A 20,582-nucleotide genomic window follows, 5' to 3' on the forward strand; every position below is an offset into this window, starting at 1 on the left:
CGCCCTTAAGATTGACGCACGCCCCCTACGTAGGCCCGCGAGCCGCACCCCGAACCATGGCTCATCAAACCGGAATCCACGGTAATTACCTTTTCACTTTGTTCCTACAGACGCCAGTTCACTGACACGAGTACTGTGGGTGTCACTGGGTGAATGTGGGTGTCACTGGGTGGGAGTATTCGCTGTGTGTGACTGTTCTCTGCTAGTGCCCTGAGGCTACAGTGCTGCTCATATATACCTGCTGCTTGTGTGTCTCTCTATCCCTCTGTGTATGTGACTGCTGCTCCACCACTAAATGCCACACACTCTATTCTAGGCACTCATAATGGAAAAGGACCAGAGGAAAACAATGGATTTTGCTTCTCCCATTAATTTGTGGGAACAAAATGCATCTCGCTGGGACATTACAGGAGAACGCCACCCATAATCTGCTTTTATCACATAATGAAAGAGAAAGTAAATCTCAGCAACTATCCATTTTACATCCATTAATGGCTTTAAATTTATTTGGACTGTTGTATCTCTGTTCTCTGGCACAGAGGCGTCAAACTCTGCCGTTCTCCCCCAGATCTAATTATGCTTTGCTGCAGTTTCATGTGTCAGAACCAGCAGTGCAGAGAGTATTAGCCTGCAGCTTTCTGTAGCAATTACAGTTAAAGGGGGACTCCAGCTTACAAACCAAAATTTGATAAAGATGCCCAAATAATACAGAATCTAAGGATGCACTGAATCCACTATTTTTGGATCCGAATCGATCGCGAAAGATTCGGCCGAATACCGAATCCTAATTTGCATATGCAAATTAGGGGTGGGAAGGGGGAAAACTTTTTTTACTTCCTTACGATACACAGATTGGACTGGCACTTAACAACAGCTGGTAATTATTGCCTATTCCTTATTGTAACTCCGCCCAGGGTACGGTATTCAATTGAGGTTTACAGAGTATAAGGAATGGCCAGGAGGCAGCTTAACTACTCAAAGTGTTTATTGTAGGCACAACATGTTTAAAACCTTTCGAAAGAACCGAAAGGTTTGAAACATGTTGTGCCTACAATAAACACTTTGAGCAGTTAAGCTGCCTCCTGGCCATTCCTTATACTCTGTATTTTTTACTTCCTTGTTTTGTGACAAAAAGTCACATGATTTCCCTCCCCACCCCTATTTTGCATACGCAAATCCTAATTTGCATATGCAAATTTGGATTCAGTTCAGCCGGGCAGATGGCCAAATCCTCGCCAAATCCCAAACCGAATCCTGGATTCGGTGCATCCCTAAAAATGAGATCATGGTGCAGGTTGTGGTATAGATTCCTCTTCTTCAGGCTGGGCATCTCTACCAGCTGCTGCAGATGCACTGCACACCAGAAACATGGCACTTCAGTGGGTATTCACTGTCATCAAACTTGGCACCTTTTATGTAGATTATAACTCCAGGGTTGGACTCGGCCGGCGGGACACCGGGGAAAAAACCTGGTGGGCCCTAGCTCTTGTGGGCCCAACCGACCCAGATCCGCACCCTGTATTTCTTCCATCGTGGCAGCTTTCCCCCAGCTAGTTATGTTACTGGTTTTAATTTTTTATTATTTGTGTCTTTTAAGTTATTTCATTTTTTATTCAGCAGCTCTCCAGTTTCCAATTTCAGCAATCTGGTTGCTAGGGTCCAAATTACAATAGCAACCATGCACTGATTTGAATTAGAGACTGGAATGTGAATAGGAGAGGACTTGAATAGAAAGACGAGTGATAAAAAGTAGCAATAACAATAAATGTGTAGCCTTACAGGGCATTTGTTTTTAGATGGGCCCCCCCATTTGAAATTAGAAGACAAATGCCAATATTATGTGCCCTATAGAAATAAAAGGCCGGCTGTTGATGTAATGGTGCCCAAAGTTCTACTACTCCACACTGCAGTCCTGTATCCCTTATTTTCATGTCAGTATTATAAATATCAATATTCTTTTATAAAGCACCAACATGTTACAAGTATGTTTCTTTAAAGATATTATACATCAATCACATCAGTTCCCTGCCCCAGAGGTGCTTGTAATCTAAGTTCCTATGACATTCACAGACATGGCTCTTTTGGCTCCTTCTCTGTGTCTGTCCCCAGCTTTCAGTTTCCTCTTATTTTACTTTCAACCTTGTATTTTTGTTTCACTTCCTCCATGGCTTATCTTGGCTTTAATGCTTTCCCTATCTTTTATTTTTATGTATCTGTATTTATAGTGCTCCATAATTGTCCCTTTAGTCACTCTTGTCTCTATCTTTCTATTTTCACATATATAGTGTTTTGTCCCATTTCACTTTGCGGTGTGACTTTCTGCCTGCTTAGGAATCCTTCAGAATTGTGCTGGCTAAGCAAGATCTAAAGGATTCTCACTTATGGCAGTGTGGTCTCTGTCTAACACTCTATCTGCTTGTGCAGCATTGAAGCATTCAACATTCATACGACTGCCCTGAAGTTCCAGAATCGTTTCTGTGTGTGACATTACATAGCAGAGAGCCAGGGCCGGAACTAGGGGTAGCGGGGGTGCGCCAGGCACGTACCTCCTCTGTCGCCTACCCCATGTCCAGTCCCCTCTCTCCCTGACTGTCGCTGCTTTCTCTTCGTCTATTTCGCTCCTGAACATGCGCACACTCCGTTTTTGTGCATGCGTGCACGAGCGCTACTGCATGTGTGAGCGATAATGCGTGCACAAGCACCAATGCGCGCACTCAGCCAGCGCCGTGGCCGGCAAGGCTCTCTGCAGAGAGCACTAAGACAAACATGGGTAAGGGAGTTATAGTTCTTTGACTAAGTACTATTTATAGCAGGAGAGCTCATACTTTACTAGTGCGGGGTCTGCTTTTAGTGATGTTGTCCTATTATGATCTACATCCAAAAAAGCATTGTTAGCATTCTGTTCCATGGAAAATATTACTTAAATATTACGTATTGCATATTAAACCTCTTTCTTATGTAACCTTAACATAATAAAAATCTGAATGAAAAACATTAAACAGGAGGGTGAATCATCCTCCTGTTTCATGCTTTTCATTCAGATTTTTATTATGTAAGGTTACATTAGAAATATAGGTTTTTTTTTTTTGCTAACAGTGTCTTGAGATCTACTGATCACCAGCTAAAGGTCTACTGGTAGATCCCGATCTACCTTTTGGGCACCCCTGTTTTATAGTATTATAGGTTTTTATATAGTAATATAGGTTTTGCTCTTCGGCTGGCCACAGATGTGCAGATTTTTACCCTTGTATCTGAAGAATGATCGCACGTTGCAATCTTCCGGCCTGTTACTAAAATTCAGATTAAATAAAGTAGTAAAAGAACAAATCAGACGATGTTCTGCCCATGACAGCAATCGTACGACAGTTATGTCTGACAAATTCTAGTGACAGTCGCCCATTGATACCGTCAGCTAGGCAATACATGCAGAGATATTATCATTTGCTGACAGAAATTGTTTAACCTGTCCGATCAACAAAACGACTAATTGACATGGTATGAAAAATGTCAGGACGATCCACACATGGTCAGAAAATTGTACGAAACTTCGATTCGTATGATTATATCTTTGCACCTATGACCAGCTTCAGATTACAGTTATGTTCAAAATCAGACTGTTTGGTAATAATGTATCTCCTCCTAAAGGATTTGCATTGAGAGCGAGAACTATAAGCACATGCCCTTTAGTAAGATGTTTCTTATGTTTATTGTCCAGCTGACAGTACGCCAACAGATTTGATCATGAAGCTGACTATCAATGTTGCCAACATAATGTGAATAAATGACCAGTAACATCAATTTTAAACAAGGACAAATTAAACTTTTAAATCGCTAAGTCTTTATTAAGAAATAACTTACCGAAACTCCGCTTGCGCTCCTCTGAAAGCCAGGGAGGAGAAATCGAGTGCTGCATGATGGATCGCCGGATCACCTTTTCTGAAGAGGAGCGCGAGCGGAGTTTGGGTAAGTTATTTCTTAATAAAGACTCAGCGATTTAAAAGTTTAATTTGTCCTTGTATTTTTTTTTGTTCTATACTAACAATTTTTTATTTTATTTTAAAAATTGATGTTACTGATCCTTTAATACACATCTCTAAAAATGCAAATCTGCATATGTTTTTGTTACATGTTTGCAAAGCAGACATTTTATTTAGGCGAGGGTATCCCTTTAAATGTATGTCTTTTCTTTGAAATCTGAGATGATAATGATTCCTGCACATGTTCAGTGAGCATTCAAAGGATAGATGAATGCACATGGCTGTGTCATTTCTTAATTCTATGTATGTCCCTTCAGTAAAATTCACAGCCCTATTTTTATAGTATGCATGGTTTGCCCAGCCTGCAAAGTAATGCAGAGTTCTTACTGGAAGGCAAGGAGTTCCACATAAGGAATGCCTTGTCCCTGATCATGTATTGTGTCAAATGTCGAATACAAAATCAAATGAAGACATGCAAGGAACAAATTAAACTAGCTTTACACGATTCTGTTCAACAGCAAATGAAAACAAGTAGGAGCAGGTTGTCATAAAGTCCATGTGTTGATAATGTTGCAGGCAGTGGTAACATAGTAAGTTAGATTGAAAAAATACACATGTCCATTAAGTTCATCCTTTATCCTTTTAAAGGGGACCTGTCACCCTAAGAAATAATTTCAAATTCTTTTCTATCATGTTAGTTTGAGCAAAATAAATTTGACTTACACTGTATTTATTATTTAAATTTTGTTTCCTTCGGTCTTGGAATTATACAATCACAGCAAGCAGGCAGCAGTCATTTTGTGGACACGGTTATTAAGGGAAATTCTGTATCACCCCAAAATCTTGTGTATGAACCAGAATGGGGGACCTAATGTCCATGTGCAGTGCCCTACACAATTATAGAGCCTGAGGAGGGAAGGGGGAATGTGAGGAGAGCAGTGACATGTAGGAAGTGCTGAATGGAAAGTGAAAGTAATTGACTGCCCCTCCTCTATGCCGCGGGCATAGAGGCGGGGCAGGTAATATTTGATTGACAGTTTAGACATTTAAACACCTTTATAACAGGTATGGATGTTTTAATGGAAAAAAATTTTGGGGTTTCATATTTAATTTGCAAAGGACTTTCATTATGCAGCTTTTTATGTGTAGGTGACTGATCCACTTTAACATGGCGTTTTATGGGTCGAACAGCACTGTGGTGCTTCATATATTTAAAGGGATTGTTCACCTTCCAAACACTTTTTTAGTTCAGTTGTTTTCAGATTGTTCACTATTAACAAAGACTTTTTTCAATTGCTTTCCATCTTTTATATTTTACCGTTTTCTAAAAATGTAACTTTAAACTTTAGGGGTTTATTTATTAAAGTCCAAATGCCAAAAACATCGATTTTTTTTTTGATTTTTTTTAACTATAAAATCCGAATTTTAAGGTGAAAAAAAAACTATCTTTTTTTCGAGATTTATTAAACCCCGATGATGGAAAATGTCCAAATCCAAAAATCCAGCTTTTCAGACCTGCCAAGGTTGTTTATATGACAATGGGAGAGGTCCCTATCCTATTTGGAAGTTTCAGTGGTCTGCACTGGAATTAGCCCAAAAATCCAACTATTTCAGACTTTTTGGGAAAAAGCCCCGAAAATATCAAGCAATTGGGGAAAAAAAATCTTATTTTATCACATTTGTCCCCAATCCGATGAAATTGTGCTTTTTTTCCACTCAAAATGTTTTTATTATTGTCCTGGTTCAGCATATTAAACAGTTGTACAACATGTCTGTTTACATCATTATATTACTTATGTAGTAATGCAAAATATGTTGTCTCCTCATTTACTAGTAAAAATAAAAGAAACAGGTAAAATTAAACTAAAAAAAACAAGGAAGAAAGGAAAGCTTAAGTGCATGAATTGAATCCCACAATCAACTTATTATATACACATCATACATTTTGGGCCTAATAATAAATAAGGTCCAATTGTGGATTCTAGTTTGGTCGAAATTTTTTTTATTGAAATACTTGGATTTTGATAAATATGCCCCTTAAAGTTTGTGTTTCTAGTGTTTCAGCCGTTGATTCAGGAGCAGATTCTGAACTATTACAGTTTCATACAATTAGTTGATACATTTCTCAGCAGTATCTGTGGAATATTAGCAACTATTGTATCAATTCTAACAGCTGCCTTTAATGAAACTCAGGGATTCTGTTTAGCAGGGACAAAGATAACAAATGTATCAACTAAATTTATCAATTTAGAACAGTTAAAGAGTCGGCGACCCCCCTCCCCAGAGCTGCTTTAGAAGGTGAAAAATGCAACTTTACACTTCAATATTACAGTAACAGTCACACATAGAAAATAGAAAGTTATTGGAAAAAGTCTTTATAAACCTGAAACCAACTGAACCCGTTTTGTACATGATGCATCATTATTATTCTATACTATAATATATGCTATATAGTTGTATGTGCACGATCTGCACACTCGATGAAGAAATTATTTGGGTCAAGGATATAGATGTGATACCTGTGATATTCCACTCTGGTCATTAGAAGTCGAACAACTAGAAACCATGCAAATGCTTCGTTATAGAATCTACACTAGAATTAGTCTCTATGGAAATACAACATATTTCTGACTTTTACAGGCCTGCCACAAATACTTCCACTGCACCATTGCGGCTCTTTGCCTCTCCCATGAACACTGTTTGAATGAACCTCATGTCAAAACATCTCCCCCATTGCCATTTTCCTTTCTGAGGTATAAAGAACTGGACCTCCATACTCCTCCATGATTCTCCTCTATAGAATATAGTATTTCAGACCCCTCCTCCTCATTCTCATCCAGCGATTTTGCCAGTTCTTCATAGCAGCAGTCAGGTCCGGACTGAGAATAAAATTGGCCCTGGCATTTCAGGTACACAGAGGCCCAATCAGCCCACACAGAGGCCCAAACAGCCCCCACCAGCCCACTAAATACCCCCTTTCTATGGCACCTTATAGCAGCCCCTCTGGCATTTGCCAGAGCTCACAGATTGCCAGTCTGGGCCTGGCAGCAGTTCCTGATCTGTTCAATGCCATGTACCTTCTGAAAATTGCCATTTATCAGCTTTTTTTCATTCAGAACAATGTACTTGTTTTATAAAGAGAGCTACATTCAGGCTTAATGCCTTAGTGGCCAGACGAGCCGCATTAATTTCCCACACTGAGCTTCAATGTGGCACACCATAAAATACATAATCGATCCGAATTAAATAAAGCATGATGGCAAAGCTCTTTAGTATAACTTTAACTACAGTGTGTGTGATGGATGGTTATTGTACAAGCCCTCATTCAGAATTTAAAAATATTGGAAGTCGCATATCTAAAAGGCACTGCAGCATTATATGAGCCACTTACATATATTTTTTCTAAAATAAACTGTTAATTATTCCCTGTATTATTATTTAGTGTTGTTAAAGCATCAATTTGTCTGCAGTGCTATACTGTGAGATTATTGTATAAACATAAAACACAGATTTATATGTAAAGAAATACTAATATAGAGGGGGAGTAAAGGGTGCCCTGCTCATTAGCATTCTTAAATACACTTTAGATCAGGGATCCCCAACCTTTTTTACCCATGAGCCACATTCAAATGTAAAAAGAGTTGGGGAGCAACACAAACATGAAAAGGTCCCTTAGGGTGCCAAATGAGGGCTGTGATTGGCTATTTGATAGGCCCTATATTGACTGGCAGCCTACCAGAGGCTCTACTTGGCACTATACTTCATTTTTATGCAATTAAAACATGCTTCCAAGCCTGGAATTCAAAAATAAGCCCCTGCTTTGAGGACACTGAGAGCAACATCCAAGGGGTTGGAGAGCAACATGTTGCTCACGAGCTACTGGTTGGGGATCACTGCTTTAGATTGTGTGTGTGTGGGGGGGTGATTGCAGGCTTGGGACAATATGCTGCAGAATGTAGGGGGTGTTACTGCAGGCTTGGGACACTATGCTGCAGAATTTTGGGGGTGCCAATTTCAGGGTTTAAACCGTCACAAGGGGATGTGAGTTCATACTTAGTTCAGTTCACTGTAGAATGTAGGGGTGTGATTGCAGACTTGGGGCAATATATTCCATAATGTTGGGGTGCGAAGGGGGTGTGGTTGCAGACTTGGGACAATATACTCCATAATGTAGCGGTGCTATTGCAGGCTTGGGACAATATACTTCATAATGTAGGTATGTGATTGCAGGCTTGGGACAATATACTCCATAATGTAGCGGTGCGATTGCAGGCTTGGGACAATATGCTGCTGAATGTTGGGGTGTGGGTGCAGGCTTGGGACAGTATGCTGTAGAATGTAGGTATGTGATTGCAGGTATAGAGGGGGAGTAAAGGGCGCCCTGCTCATTTACATTTTAAAATACACTTTAGATTGAAGGAGGTTTGATTGCAGGCTTGGGACAATATGCTGCATAATGTAGGGGGTGCTATTGCAGGCTTGTGACAGTATGCTGCAGAAATTTGGGGGTGCCATTTCCGGTTTTAAATAGTCACAAGGGGTGTGAATTCAGGCTTGGGACAATATACCCAATAATGTAGGAGTGTGATTGCAGGCTTGGGACAATATACTCCATAATGTAGGGGTGTAAATACAGGCTTGGGACAATATACCCAATAATGTAGGAGTGTGATTGCATGCTTGGGACAATATACTCCATAATGTAGGGGTGTGAATAATGGTTTAGGAAAATATGTTGCAGTAAGTAGGGGTTTGATTGCATGCTTGGGACAATATACCCAATAATGTAGGGGTGTGAATACAGGTTTAGGAAAATATGCTACAGTAACTAGGGGGTGTGATTGCAGGCTTGGGACAATATACTCCATAATGTAGGGGTGTGATTGCAGGCTTGGGACGATATACTCAATAATATAGGGGTATAAATACAGGCTTGGGACAATATACTCCATAATGTAGGAGTGTGAGTGCGTTGGTGATAGTGTGCACACACGTCGGGGGTAGGGTGCGCAGGAGGCAGCCGGCCTAGGGCCGCATTAGATAATCTGTGGTATGGGATCCATTATCCAGAAACCAATTATCCAGAAAGCCCTGAATTACAGAAAGGCTGTCTGCCATAGACAAATAATTAAAATTGTTATAAAATTATATTATCTATAATTAGCCATTTTTAGAGGCAAATCCAGTCTATTTGATTAATTTTATGTTTAAATTATTGTTTTCGTAGACTTTAAAATATGAAGATTAAAACTATGAAAAGATCTGTTATCTGGAAAGCCCCTGGTCCCAAGGATTCTAAAAGATCAAATTTTTGTACTAAATAGAATATTATCAATGGTGTGATCAAGCGTAGAGGCTCCAGGCAACACACTGCAAAGGGGTTGTTCACCTTCCAAACCTTTTTTCAGTTCAATTGTTTTAAGATTGCTCCCCAGGAATAAAGCCTTTTTTCAATTACTTTCCATTTTTTACCGTTACCGTCTCTTGAGTCTGTCAGCTCAGTAATTCAGGTGCAGACTCTAAACGATTACAATTTTGCAACATTTAGTTGATACATTTCTCAGCAGCATCTCTGCAGTATTAGCAACTATTGTATCAATTCTAACAGTTGGCTTTAAAGGGCACCTGTTGGGTAAAAATTTTATCAATGAGGGCTTTATTAGCCCGCACCTTTGGTTGGGGATAACATTTTTACCCAACAGGTGCCCTTTAATAAAACTCAGGGATTATGCTCAGCAGGGACAAAGATAACAAATTTATTAAGTAAATGTATCAATTTAGAACAGTTAAAGAGTCGGTGACCCCTCCCCCCTCCCAGAGCTGCTTTAGAAGGTGAAAAATGAAACTTTACACATCAATTTTAGAAAAAGGGTCACAAATAGAAAGTAATTGGAAAAAGTCTTTGTTTCTGGTGAACAATCTGAAACCAACTGAACTGAAAAAGTGCTGGAAGGTGAACAACCCCTTTTAAGGGCACCATGTAGCACAAGGCCAGCAAAGATATCCTAGCGACAACAAATAAAACAACCCAGGGGTGCCAGGTAGAATAATGGTAACATAAGATAACCCTGGGAAACCAGGTAGCATGAGAGAACCCCGGGAAACCAGGTAGCATGAGAGAACCCCGGGAAACCAGGTAGCATGAGAGAACCCCGGGTAACCAGGTAGCATGAGAGAACCCCCAGGTAGCATGAGAGAACCCCCGGGAAACCAGGTAGCATGAGAGAACCCCGGGAAACCAGGTAACATGAGAGAACCCCGGGAAACCAGGTAGCATGAGAGAACCCCGGGAAACCAGGTAACATGAGAGAACCCCGGGAAACCAGGTAGCATGAGAGAACCCCGGGAAACCAGGTAGCATGAGAGAACCCCGGGAAACCAGGTAGCATGAGAGAACCCCGGGAAACTAGGTAGCATGAGAGAACCCCGGGAAACCAGGTAGCATGAGAGAACCTCGGGAAACCAGGTAGCATGAGAGAACCTCGGGAAACCAGGTAGCCTGAGAGAACCTCGGGAAACCAGGTAGCATGAGAGAACCTCGGGAAACCAGGTAGCATGAGAGAACCTCGGGAAACCAGGTAGCCTGAGAGAACCTCGGGAAACCAGGTAGCATGAGAGAACCTCGGGAAACCAGGTAGCATGAGAGAACCCCGGGAAACCAGGTAGCATGAGAGAACCCCGGGAAACCAGGTAGCATGAGAGAACCCCGGGAAACCAGGTAGCATGAGAGAACCTCTGGAAACCAGGTAGCATGAGAGAACCCCGGGAAACCAGGTAGCATGAGAGAACCCCGGGAAACCAGGTAGCATGAGAGAACCTCGGGAAACCAGGTAGCATGAGAGAACCCCGGGAAACCAGGTAGCATGAGAGAACCCCGGGAAACCAGGTAGCATGAGAGAACCTCGGGAAACCAGGTAGCATGAGAGAACCCGGGAAACCAGGTAGCATGAGAGAACCCGGGAAACCAGGTAGCATGAGAGAACCCCAGGGAAACCTGGTAGCATAAGGGTGGTGGCAGACTTGGCTACTTGGGGAGTTTAGTCGCCCAGTGGCGAATCACCTCTTCTTCGGGCAACTAATCTCCCCTAAATGCCTTCCCGCTGGCTAGGATATAAATCACGCTTGGCGGCGTGATGGCACTCGGATCGATTCGGCTTTCTAAAGTTGCCCGAAGTTTCCTTGTGATGCGACTTCGGAAAAATTAAGAGATCCGAGGGCCATCCCACTAGCGATTTACATTCTAGCTGTGGGAAGGTATATGTGTATATATATATATATATATATATATACTCCGGTGTACAGAGTGCGGTTGCTTAGCACAGCATATATATATATATATATATATATATATATATATATATATATATATATATATATATATATATATATATATAATATATATATATATATATGTCAGTACTGTGCTAGTGCAGATAGCTCAGGAGTACCACTAGCAGTCAACTCAGATATATACAATAAGGCACTTTTATTATAGATAACTAATAGATAACAGTAGACTTAGTGCTTTTGCTAGCATAGATAACAAGGGCACCAGCTAATATAATGGCATAAATAACTCCCAACACCTCAACCAGTGCACTACTAGCATACAGTACATTACTGATAGACTTCAGGTATCAAACTGCTAGTACAGATCATTCACGGGCTCCCAGCAATTAACATGTGGCACAGACAGCTCCAAGTAAAACATAATGAATCTAGAGGGCACTGTTACTGCAGGAATGGACCAGCAGGACATTTCAGGAAAATTGATATCAAATCACTTGATCCATGACGACATGGCTCCAGATATGATTTCTTTTTAGTTCTAAGTTAAAGGGGTTGTTCACCTTTCATTTAACTTTTAGTATGATGTAGAGCAGGGGTGTCCAAACTTTTGGCTTCCCTGTGCCACATTGGAAGAAAAAATATGTTCTGGGGCCACACTCAAAATACACACAAACACAAACACTAACTTTTGATTTATTTTATTGTCGCAGGTTGGACACCCCTCATGTAGAGAATGATATTCTAAGACAATTTGCAATCGGTTTTCATCTTTTATTATTTGTGGGGTTTGGGTTATTTAGCTTTTTATTCAGCTGCTCTCCAGTTTGCTGTTTCAGCAGTCCATTTCCTAGGGTCCCAATTCCCCTAGCAACCATGCATTGATTTGAATAAGAGACTGGAATATGAATAGGAGAGGCCTATATAGAAAGACGAGTAATAAGTAGCAATAACAATACATTTGAATCCTTACAAAGAATTTGTTTTTACATAGGGCCAGTGACCCCCATTTGAAAGCTGAAAAGAATCAGGCAAATAATTAAAAAACTATAAAAAAAAAAAAATACAAAAATTAAGACAAATTGAAAAGTTGCTTAGAATCAGCCATTTCATAACATACTAAACGTTAACTTATAGATGAACCACCCCTTTAATTCTTCTATGTCTTGAATAAAAAGGAGGCTAAAGTACCAGTCTCTTATTTTTAGCTGGTACTAATTATTACATCTTTGTCAGCATATGTGCATTGCCTTTTGGTCTGAAAGCAGTGCATAGTGCCCACACGCACTCAGTAAGCCAAAAAGGGCTATTTATTTACCACATTGTGGTTACAAGTCTGCAAATTTGCTCACAAGAAAATCACATTTATTAATAGGTATTTGCATCAACATGCGCTCCTTGCACGTCCATATAGTTGTGCTGCTGCCCTCCTCCTGTTCCTAACTGAGAGTTAATGCTGCCCGCTGTGGGAATCCTGAAGCTACCCCCTAGTTCCAAGTCAATGGGCGCAGTCCAGATACAGCAGACGCATTGGGCACACGTCACTCTCAAGCTGGACATTATTTCAACTGAACTTAGAAAATTATCAGTGTAATTGTGGCTGATTCACATCGAAGTGCAATCTCCAAAGCATCAATTTTAACATAGACCAAAGTTGTGTCAAGTACATCTCCTCCTGGCAACTTCACAAATGTGTATTAGATGTGCCTTGTCAACCATTTCTTGTAAAACTGGCTCATATTAGGATTTTATGTCAAATGACCCCCACCCCCACCCCTCAAAGGGGAACTATTGCGAAAATTAAAATTTAATATAAGCTGCAGCATAATGAAATAAGAGACTTTCTAAATATAATCAATTAAAAATTCTGTACTGTTTCTGAAATAATAATAAGTTCATCTTCACAATCGCTCTCTCAACATCTGTTTCTCTTCATTCTCTCTTCATGCAGCAGTTGGGTATCAGATAATCATTGACAGTTAGATCCAAAATATCTTATAGGGGGTTCCTTTTGCATAGAAGATGTATTAGAGCTCACTCTATTAAAATCACCAGACATTATGTCTCTCTACATGCAGAATTTGTGCAAATGGCAGTTATTTTGTTTGTACTGGAATCAGTTATTTGAGTGAGATCTAATTCATCTGCTAGGAAAGGAAGCCTCCCCTATAAGATATATTGAATCTAACTGTCAATGAATATCTGACACCCAACTCCTGCATGAAAAGAGAATGAAGAGAAACAGGTGCTGAGAGAGGGATAGTAAACATAACCTTGATTATTTCAGAAACCATGCAGAATATTTAATTGATTGTATTTGCAAAGTTTCGTATTTCAGTATGATGAGTATATTAAATTTTCATTTTCACGATAGTTCCCCTTTAAGGTGGCTCTATGAGGTTATCATTTAGCTTTGAAAAGAATGAAGCCATTAATTTGATCCAGCAGTTTGTGGAGCTGGTTGATCAAATCCTACCGTTTAGTCACCCATTATATTGTAACACTGAATCATGTGTATATTATTGTTCTGGATAAAGATCTTAAAGAGATCTAAACCCTGATAGAAAATGAATGTAAAGGGTGCTCATCTGATAACATTAATTTTCTCGAGATGTTAGCAGTTTTATAATATTAAAACCAGACTTTCACTTCAGCAAGCTGTCTTTCAAAGTCAGTGGGGCATATTTATCAGAGTGAAGTTCGAGATAGCCAGAGTCTGCTAGGGTTAAATTCCGCCACTCTCTATTCATTTCTACGGGTTTTTGAAAGGCATATTTATCAAAGGGAAACCTTTCACCCACTGATAAATACTCTTTTAAAAATCCCTTAGAAATGAATGGAGAGTGGCGGAATTTCACTTTAGCGAACTCTGGCAATCTCTTTGGGTTTAGCTCTGAATCCTAATGGATTGCTATTGGTACAGACTTGCAAACCTTAAGAGACTAGGATTCCTCTTCTGTGACAGTAAGGAGCTGGAATGTCATTTGTGCTGCATTGTGCAAGTCACTCGCTTCTTTGCCCAAGGAGCTAATATTAGTCTGGAGGTCAGCTGGAAGGAAATCATCAGCCATTTCTTAAAGGAGAAGTAAAGCTTAACTAAAGAAGTAGCTAGAAATGTTGTACATTTGGGTTTCTGTACCAGCCCAAGGCAACCACAGCCCTTTAGCAGTAAAGATCTGTGTCTCCAAAGATGCCCCAGTAGCTCCCCATCTTCTTTTCTGCTGATTCACTGCACATGCTCTGTGCCGCTGTCACTTACTGAGCTTAGGGACCCACTCACAATATACAGTACACATAGAATAGAAATGTCACACTATAAGGCTCAGTAAGCATGTGAGTGTCACAAACATTTCCCAAGATGGTGACCCCCTGTGACAAGTTTGAAGTCCTGGATCATTGCTGCTATTTACAAGCTGAAACTTTAGGCTGGTGCCATATTTTATATACTGAACTTATTGCATTTGTGGCCGCATTCATTTTAAGGGTTTAGTTCTCCTTTAAAGGGAAATAGCAAAGCAAAAACTCCTTAAAGGGGTTGTTCACCTTCCAAAACTTTAAGTTCAGTTGTTTTCAGATAAAGATAAGAAATGTATCACCTAAATATATAAATTTAGAACAGTTTACAGTGTCGGCGACCCCCTCTCCCAGAGCTTCTTTAGAAGGGGAAAAATGACACGTTACACTTCAATATTAGAAAACTGTGACACATTGAAAATAAAAAGTAATTGGAAAAAGATGTTATTTCTGGTGATCTATCTGAAAACAACTAGATATTTGAAGGTGAACAACCCTTTTAATTGGCAGGTTTAATTCCTATGGGGTAAGGTGGGTGGAAGTAGGGTCCCATCCTGCAGAGAGGAATGGAGAAGACCTGGTCAGAGACATACAAGTTATAGTGCGTTCCTTATCAATCAAATATGATGTCCCTGGGCAACCGCAAAATAAATCTTAACCGATAATAAATGAGACGTGGGAAGTTATAAGCAGCAGGTTCTGCTTGAAGGAGTTGTTTACCTTTGCATTTACTTTCAGTATAATGTAGATCTGAGATAATTTGCAACTGTTTTTGATTTATTTATTTTTAAATTTATTTAGCATTTTGTTCAACAGCTCTCCAGGATGGAATTTCAGCTGGTTGCTAGGGTCTAGATAACCCTAGCAGCCAGGTAATGGCTTCAAAGACAAACTTGAATATGAAATAAGAGAGGGCCTGAATAGAAAGATACATAATTATAAGTAACTATAACAGTACAACTGTAGCCTCACAGAGCTGGTGGGGTCAGTGACCCACATCTAAAAACTGTAAAAAGTCAGAAAAAAGTTAAAATAGTTATAGCGAAACTATAAAGAAAAGACCAATTGAATAGGCCATTCTGTAATATACAGAAATAAAAGATAAAGGGTGGTTCATCTTTACATTAACTTTTAGTATGTTATAGAATGGCTCATTTTAAGTCATTTTTCAATTGGTCTTCAGTTTTTCTTTTTATCATTTTTGAATTATTTTCTCACTTATACTGACTTTTTCCAGCTTTCAAATGGGGGTTACTGATCCCATCTAAAACAAATGCTCAGTAAGGCTACATATATATTGCTATTGCTAATTTTCTATTACTCCTATTTCTATTAAGGTCCTCTCCCATACATATTCCAGTCTCTTATTTAAACCAGTGCATGGTTGCTAAGGAAATTTGGACCCTAGCAACTGGGTTGCTGAAATTAACAACTACTACTACTAATTGTCTCTACATCCTACTAAAAGTTCATTTAAAGGTGAACTACTCCTTTAATAGATCATCTTGGATTGTTATAATACATTTTCATTAATAAAAGGCCAATCTGTGTTGCAGTAGTTATTCATTATTCAGAGAGAAAAGACCCAAGCTATGCCTTTGCATCCCTGGGGCGACATATTGGGGCTCTGCTTCTTTGTTTTTCCCTGAACAATTCTGCAAGATCTAATGAATGAATGATCAGACAATCCATCTAGTCATTACTATAATTACATTACTATTGATCTGCCTTCAGTACAGCACATACAGTTCAACCCAAACAAACCCAGCAGATATCTATATTTCATAAATAATTAAAAGGTACGATTTATTCAGATGTAATTACAATCAGGATATAGGAAGTCAGTTACGTATCACAAAGACCTTCTTTAGCTTTGTATTTGTACAGTAGATTTACAGTCAGCAAGTCTGCTGGGAATCTCTGGCAGTTGCATATAGTTACATAGTAGTAAGTCAGGTTGAAAAAAGACACATGTCCATCAAGTTCAACCTTTTAACTCTATTTTAACCTGCCTAACTGCCAGTTGATCCAGAGGAAGGCAAAAAAAACCATTTGAAGCCTCTCCAATTTGCCTCAGAGGGGGGAAAAATTCCTTCCTGACTCCAAAATGTCAGTCGGACCAATCCCTGGATCAAATTGTACTGTGAGCTATCTTCCATAACCCTGTATTTCTTCACTTGCTAAAAAGCCATCCAACCCCTTCTTAAAGCTACCTAATGTATCAGCCTGTACAACTGAATCAGGGAGAGAATTCCACATCTTCACAGCTCTCACTGTAAAAACCCCTTCCGAATATTTAGGCGGAAACCTCTTTTCTTCTAATCGGAATGGGTGACCTTGTGTCAGCTGGAAAGACCTACTGGTAAATAAAGCATTAGAGAGATTATTATATGATCCCCTTATATATTTATACATAGTCATCATATCACCCCTTAAGCGCCTCTTCTCCAGTTTGAACATCCCCAATTTGACCAGTCTTTCCTCATAGCTAAGATTTTCCATACCTTTTACCAGCTTAGTTGCCCTTCTCTGGACCCTCTCTAATACAATAATGTCCTGATGAGCTCTGGAGATCAAAACTGTACAGCATATTCTAGATGGGGCCTTACCAGTCCATCTGCATTTTATGCTGTATTTTTATCCACCACAATGCAGATCCCATGCAAATGCAACCTGTTTTCTTCAGCACAGCAGTTTGCATAAGTTGTACAGTATGGGACCTGTTATCCAGAATCCTTAGGACCTGGGGTTTTCTAGATAACGTTTCTTTCCTTAATTTGTATCTTCATATATTAAGTCTTCTAGAAAACCATGTAAACATTAAATAAACCCAATAGGCTGGTTTTGCTTCCAATAAGGATTAATTATATTGTTGTATGGATCAAATACACCTTATTGTTTTATTATAACAGAGAAGGAAATAACATTTTAAAAAATTTGGATAAAAGTGTTTCCATAATTTGGAGCTTTGTGGATAATGGGTTTCCGCATAATGGATCCCATACCATATAAATGTTGTTATGGTTGGCACCCCTGCCCCTCCGTCAGCCTTATAGAACGGAACTAAGTGCATCTGGGTATGTACTGGACCCTTGAATGAATGTTTGGAAAATTGCAAGGTACAGCTGACCCTCCAAAACAGAAATGTAGGATAGTAGATGGGACAAGTGTGGAGCCACTTGGCTGATGTGTATCCCCAAAATCACCCTGTTACTGCATTAGAAGAAAAGAATTTGCCTTTGTGGTGGCCATTTCCCTTTCTGCACAAATACAATAAAGGAATCAAATGTGCTTTTAAAGAGATACCAACACCTATTTTACATCTATCATACGGTTGTCTTTTAATGCTATTTATAATTTTGCCATAAAGGTATTTGTCCGATGCTTTTACATTACATAGCTGATCCCCATGTTCTTTGACGAGGGGGCTGCTATATTTGTGCAGCAGTAGTCCTTTAGCATCAAAAACACTAACTGGCAGTTTGAGAAGGGACAGTCAGGTTGGCAAAACAGTCAGTTTTAGGAACTTCAAGTAACAATTACTTAAAAAAGCAGACCTATCGGCACAAACAGTCAACGTGACCTAATGTTTTGAAGAATAGCTTTTTAGTGTCAGTATCACTTGTGTTTCCTGTACAATGGCCGTTCATACATACAGGGCAAATACATCTGGAAATGGGAATGCGATATTTTAAGTCACATACTCCTATTTCGGACAGAAGGTTTCTCTCTATGTTCCATGCACAAACAAATCACATGCTTATGCTCGTACAGAACAGTCCCGAATATATATATATATATATATATATATATATATAAAGTTACACTTGCTTAACAGAGTTAGGCAATCAAGATTTCCACATCTAGGGCAATATGTCAGGGCCAATTAAAGGGAAAGTATTGCATTTTAGCCTAGTGTTTCTAGGAGATCATTTATTGCAAGATGATAGCAATTGAAAAATAGTATTAATAGTTTAGATCCTTGCAGTACCATGCCTTACCAGTTTGGCTTGCTGGTGAATCTTTCCCATAGTGTGCCATATAATCCCATTTTATTTGTGCAGCTTTATATTGTAACATGCCTTTTCCTATAAATGTCATAGCTCTTATTGCCATGAGCTAGATGATAAAGTGTAAGAGTGACAGGTTGTTGCATCTGTATGAAGTCAGTTGACCTTTGTACTTTACTTTCCTTTGTGTATTCAAATTGTGAATCTTACAAAAATCACATTCTTCCTATAAAGACATTTGGGGGGTTATTTTCAAAGTCCAAATTCCAAAAACTTAAAATCTGAATTTTTAGTGGGAAAAAAAACCTCCACATTTTTCAAGATTTATTATACCCCGAGGATGGTAAAAGTCTGAGACCTACCAAGGTTGTATATAAGTCAATGGGAGAGGTCCCTATCCTATTTGGAAGTTTTTGTGGTCTGCGCTGGAATTAGCCGGAAAATCCGAAAAGTCACATGATTTTTTCGGTTTTGCCAGGCACCCAATACTTGGAGCTCATGGAGGGGGAAGAGAGTGCACATACAAGCGTGCTGCAGAGTGCCGGTGGGAGAGAAAGGGTCCGGACCAGGGGTAGGCTGAAAGAAAAGGTACTTGTTCGGCGACTCCAATTGCGTTGCGCCCTAGGTACGTGTCTCTTCTGCCTACCCCTAGTTCCAGCCCTGGGGGATATTGCTTGAATAAAAAGGTAAGCAATAAAAATAAGCCGAAAAAATATTTTCCGTTGCAGGTCAGAAAGAGAGATAATAGGAAGGCTAATAATTCAAAGAACACAAACTATAAAAAATAAAATGAAAAGCTGTCCAACTATACCATGCTGAAAGTTATTTTAAGGTGAGTGTCTCCTTTAAGCGAAGGGCAGGAGAGAGGGTAATAATCACATTATAACTACCTATTACAGGTGGAATTTTATCATAAATCACTTACATTTCAGAAACTTCATTGACCTTTTAAAACTTGCTTTGAAAAAGCACATTTTTGTGAACTTTTAATAACCGGGGATACCTGTGTGGTGGCAGTGCTCCTTTCCATTGCTTGAATTAATGCTATATACAGAGCACTGCACCTCCTAGGGAAGCTGTGTCCAAAAAACACTGTCAGATGTGCTCCCGCCCCTCCTGCTAAAGAAGTTTCAGCTATATTTGGCTGGTTATGCCGTCAGGATAGTGTTCATGTTTAGCACATGCTCTCATACATTATTCTGCACCCACAGATGCTTCGCTTTGCTCTCAGGGATTCACTCAGCTGTTTTTTTATAGAGGACTTTATTAGCCCATTTTTTTCTTTGTGACATTAAACAATATGTTCTTGGCTCTTGTAGCTACCCCGGAGCTGAAGGAGTTCTTTGCAAAGGCTCGCAATGGATCTGTCCGGCTCATAAAGGTCATCATTGAAGAAGGTAAGTTCTGTAGGGACTAAGATGTTTCTGAAATGGAGGGAGAGGGAAAGAAATATAGGCAGCTGGTATAAGTCATTGTGCATCATAAGCACTGTAATTGTCTGCCTTCAGGGATCTCAGTCCTGGATATAATGGGGTGACATTTATGGCATGGCTTTTATAAATATAATTAACTTTGTTGCTGGCCCTATGTAAATAAATTATAATGATTAATGTGAGGTAAACGGTGAAGCCTCCATGTGGGACAACTTCAAACCTTAAAGAAACCCATCTCAACAAAGTTAAGGAGAAATATGCATTGTACATTCTGTATACTTATGTTTCAAGAGATATACTATTAAACTTTATCATCGTGAGAAATGTTGTCATATTGAGCACTTTCTACCAATAAGGCTCAGACCAAGCATTTTCTCTGCTAGTGAAGAAATCACTCATGGCTCATGTGCAGTGACACTTGAAAAAGGGCCTTTGCTGCCCGAAACATGTCGTGTGGACGTACAATAAAGCACTGATTAGCAGGTATTTTGCTGTTTGCCTATGATTTCCATATCCCATGATTGAATTAATTCCAGTGGTGGCTTGATGGAACACCAGAGGGAATGAAGGCTTTCCAATAA

At 39.6% G+C, this 20,582-nt stretch overlaps 1 protein-coding gene across 1 annotated transcript in view; it reads left to right on the top strand.

Moving 5' to 3' along the window:
• Positions 1-20,582, top strand: part of twf2.S (twinfilin actin binding protein 2 S homeolog) — a 38,165-nt gene continuing 17,583 nt past the window's right edge. Inside the window, 2 exon segments of the mRNA NM_001094452.1 lie at positions 1-81; positions 19,888-19,965. Coding sequence (NP_001087921.1) covers positions 57-81; positions 19,888-19,965 — 103 coding nt within the window. The 5' untranslated portion in view covers positions 1-56.

The sequence above is a fragment of the Xenopus laevis genome, chromosome 4S (assembly GCF_017654675.1).
Source record: "Xenopus laevis strain J_2021 chromosome 4S, Xenopus_laevis_v10.1, whole genome shotgun sequence".
In the NCBI taxonomy this organism is placed as follows: domain Eukaryota; kingdom Metazoa; phylum Chordata; class Amphibia; order Anura; family Pipidae; genus Xenopus; species Xenopus laevis.